This window comes from Schistosoma mansoni, chromosome 1 (genome assembly GCF_000237925.1).
Source record: "Schistosoma mansoni strain Puerto Rico chromosome 1, complete genome".
Lineage (NCBI taxonomy): Eukaryota > Metazoa > Platyhelminthes > Trematoda > Strigeidida > Schistosomatidae > Schistosoma > Schistosoma mansoni.
In genome coordinates this window covers 18189280-18191251 of record NC_031495.1, presented here as the reverse complement: position 1 = coordinate 18191251, position 1972 = coordinate 18189280, and the positions used below count along the sequence as shown (strand labels likewise).

General features: G+C 32.1%; 1 protein-coding gene across 1 annotated transcript; it reads right to left on the bottom strand.

Moving 5' to 3' along the window:
- Positions 1 to 264: 264 nt before the first annotated feature.
- Smp_081190 (putative rho3 GTPase) lies at positions 265 to 1637 on the bottom strand. Its single transcript, XM_018793511.1, has one exon. It carries the CDS (start codon positions 1582 to 1584, stop codon positions 856 to 858), a length of 729 nt encoding a protein of 242 aa, XP_018648015.1. The 5' UTR covers positions 1585 to 1637; the 3' UTR covers positions 265 to 855.
- Between the last annotated feature and the right edge of the window lie 335 nt (positions 1638 to 1972).

Here is a 1972-nt window from a genome sequence, read left to right as displayed (position 1 = left end):
AATCAAGTTCCTAGAAAACATAGTACTACTACTCCTGCACACTAAAACTCATTTTCTCAAATTCATGAGAAAATACTAATTATAAAGAGCTTGCAATAACTTGAAAAATATGGAATTTTATGTCACCTAATCGGTCTTTATTTCTGAATAAAAGTGTGGAAAACGCTAGCGGTACTCAATATTACTGACATCTTAACGATCGGTATCATGGTTAATTATAACGATGATGATTATATTGTAATAAAGGTAATAATACAAATGGGTATGTGCTAAACAGTTAAAAATTTATTTATTTATGGTAGAGTAATCAGTTTCATTTCATAAGTTCAGAATTATTAATTTCACGGGTACATAGTTATTAGTGGAGCATGAATAGGTTTAAGCATACCTAAATCCATCAATTTGAATATTATTATTATCAACATTTCATACAATTAAAAGAATACCATCCATTTATACATTATTTTTGTGCATATTTGGTCAACAAATGTAGTATTCATAATAGAGTGCACATATGGAATTGAATCATCATGATCACAGTTCCTCTGACATGCTGATGTACATTGAACTCTTGTATTTACACAATATAGTTCCAACAATCAATAGATTGACTCAAATGAAAGTATGTTATCATTATCGATATCATTATTTGTAATATGCATATAATCTCCTATAATATCAACATATGAAAGACATTGGCTGTTCATTTAAGAAAAACGGAATTATTTTGAGCTTTATGAAAGCATTATTATGTATCCATATTTTGAAATAAGAAGAGGGAAAGACTTCGGAACATTCAATAGCATATTATTCCTCGATTTTGTTATTTACTCATCATACCTTGCATGAAATAACTCACCGTCTTCTTAAAAAACAAAAATAGTTTGAACTGGAAATACGTCGTTTCAGTCCAGAGCTTCGACGTGTAATAAGTGAGGTCCCAGTTACTGCACCATTTGAAATTGATTTCTTTCTATGGATTGGAAGTATGTTATAGAATTTCGATGCTCGCATATTTTCTCTTTCTACATCTAGTATAATCCGTGCAGCTAATTCAAACACACTATTTACATTGGATCTTGTCAAAGCAGAACATTCGATAACAATTTGTGCACCAATTTGTTTACTAACCTTTTCTACATCATTTGGATCGATCAAAGCTGTCTGCGATGCATTCATAGTTAAGTTATTAGACTTTCCTGGTGCAATGACCACACGTTTATCAGCTTTACATCCGACCAGTATGAGTGGTATTTGTGGACAGTAGCATTTTACTTCATCTAGCCATGTGTGCACAATATTTTCCAAACTAGTTGGACAATCAACTGCGTAACAAAGCAGAATTAAACTTGCACCAGGATATGCAAGTTGCCGAATTTGATCGAATTCCTCTTGACCCCCTGTATCCCACAAACCCAAAGTTAAATGACGACCATCTGGCAGATCAACTTCTTTAGCTGATGTTTCAAATACTGTTGGAATATAGCAGTCCTGAAATGCACCATTTACAAACGCTGACAATAAAGCAGTTTTCCCAACCATTCCATCGCCAACAACAACAATTTTTCTAGTAGTTTCAGTCATTACTACTAAATGGATAACTCATTTTAATCTCCATATTGATTACAATTAAATTATTAATTTAGTGTCATGAAACGTGAATGAGAAACCATTTCATCCGACTACCATATATTCGAACTAATTTAAACCAATAGTACTTTGATGCTTAGTGTGTGCTCTATCATTATGTAACCTTGAAAATTGATTGGTTCATTTTGAGAGTTGTCAACATTTTTATTTAACCAATCAGAGGGCCGTGTTAAATACCTGACCAACAACAAACTATCCTTTCACAACACTGTTTAGTTTACAGTTGCTTCAAAATTTTAGTTAAAAATAAATCATAGTCATTGTAACAGATACAAATAAGCTGGAATTCGTTTAGTTAGAAGTTTCAAAAACTGAATGGTTG

Excerpts from the sequence above, each read along its gene's own strand:
- Smp_081190 (XM_018793511.1), bottom strand. The coding sequence starts at position 1,584 with ATGACTGAAACTACTAGAAAAATTGTTGTTGTTGGCGATGGAATGGTT.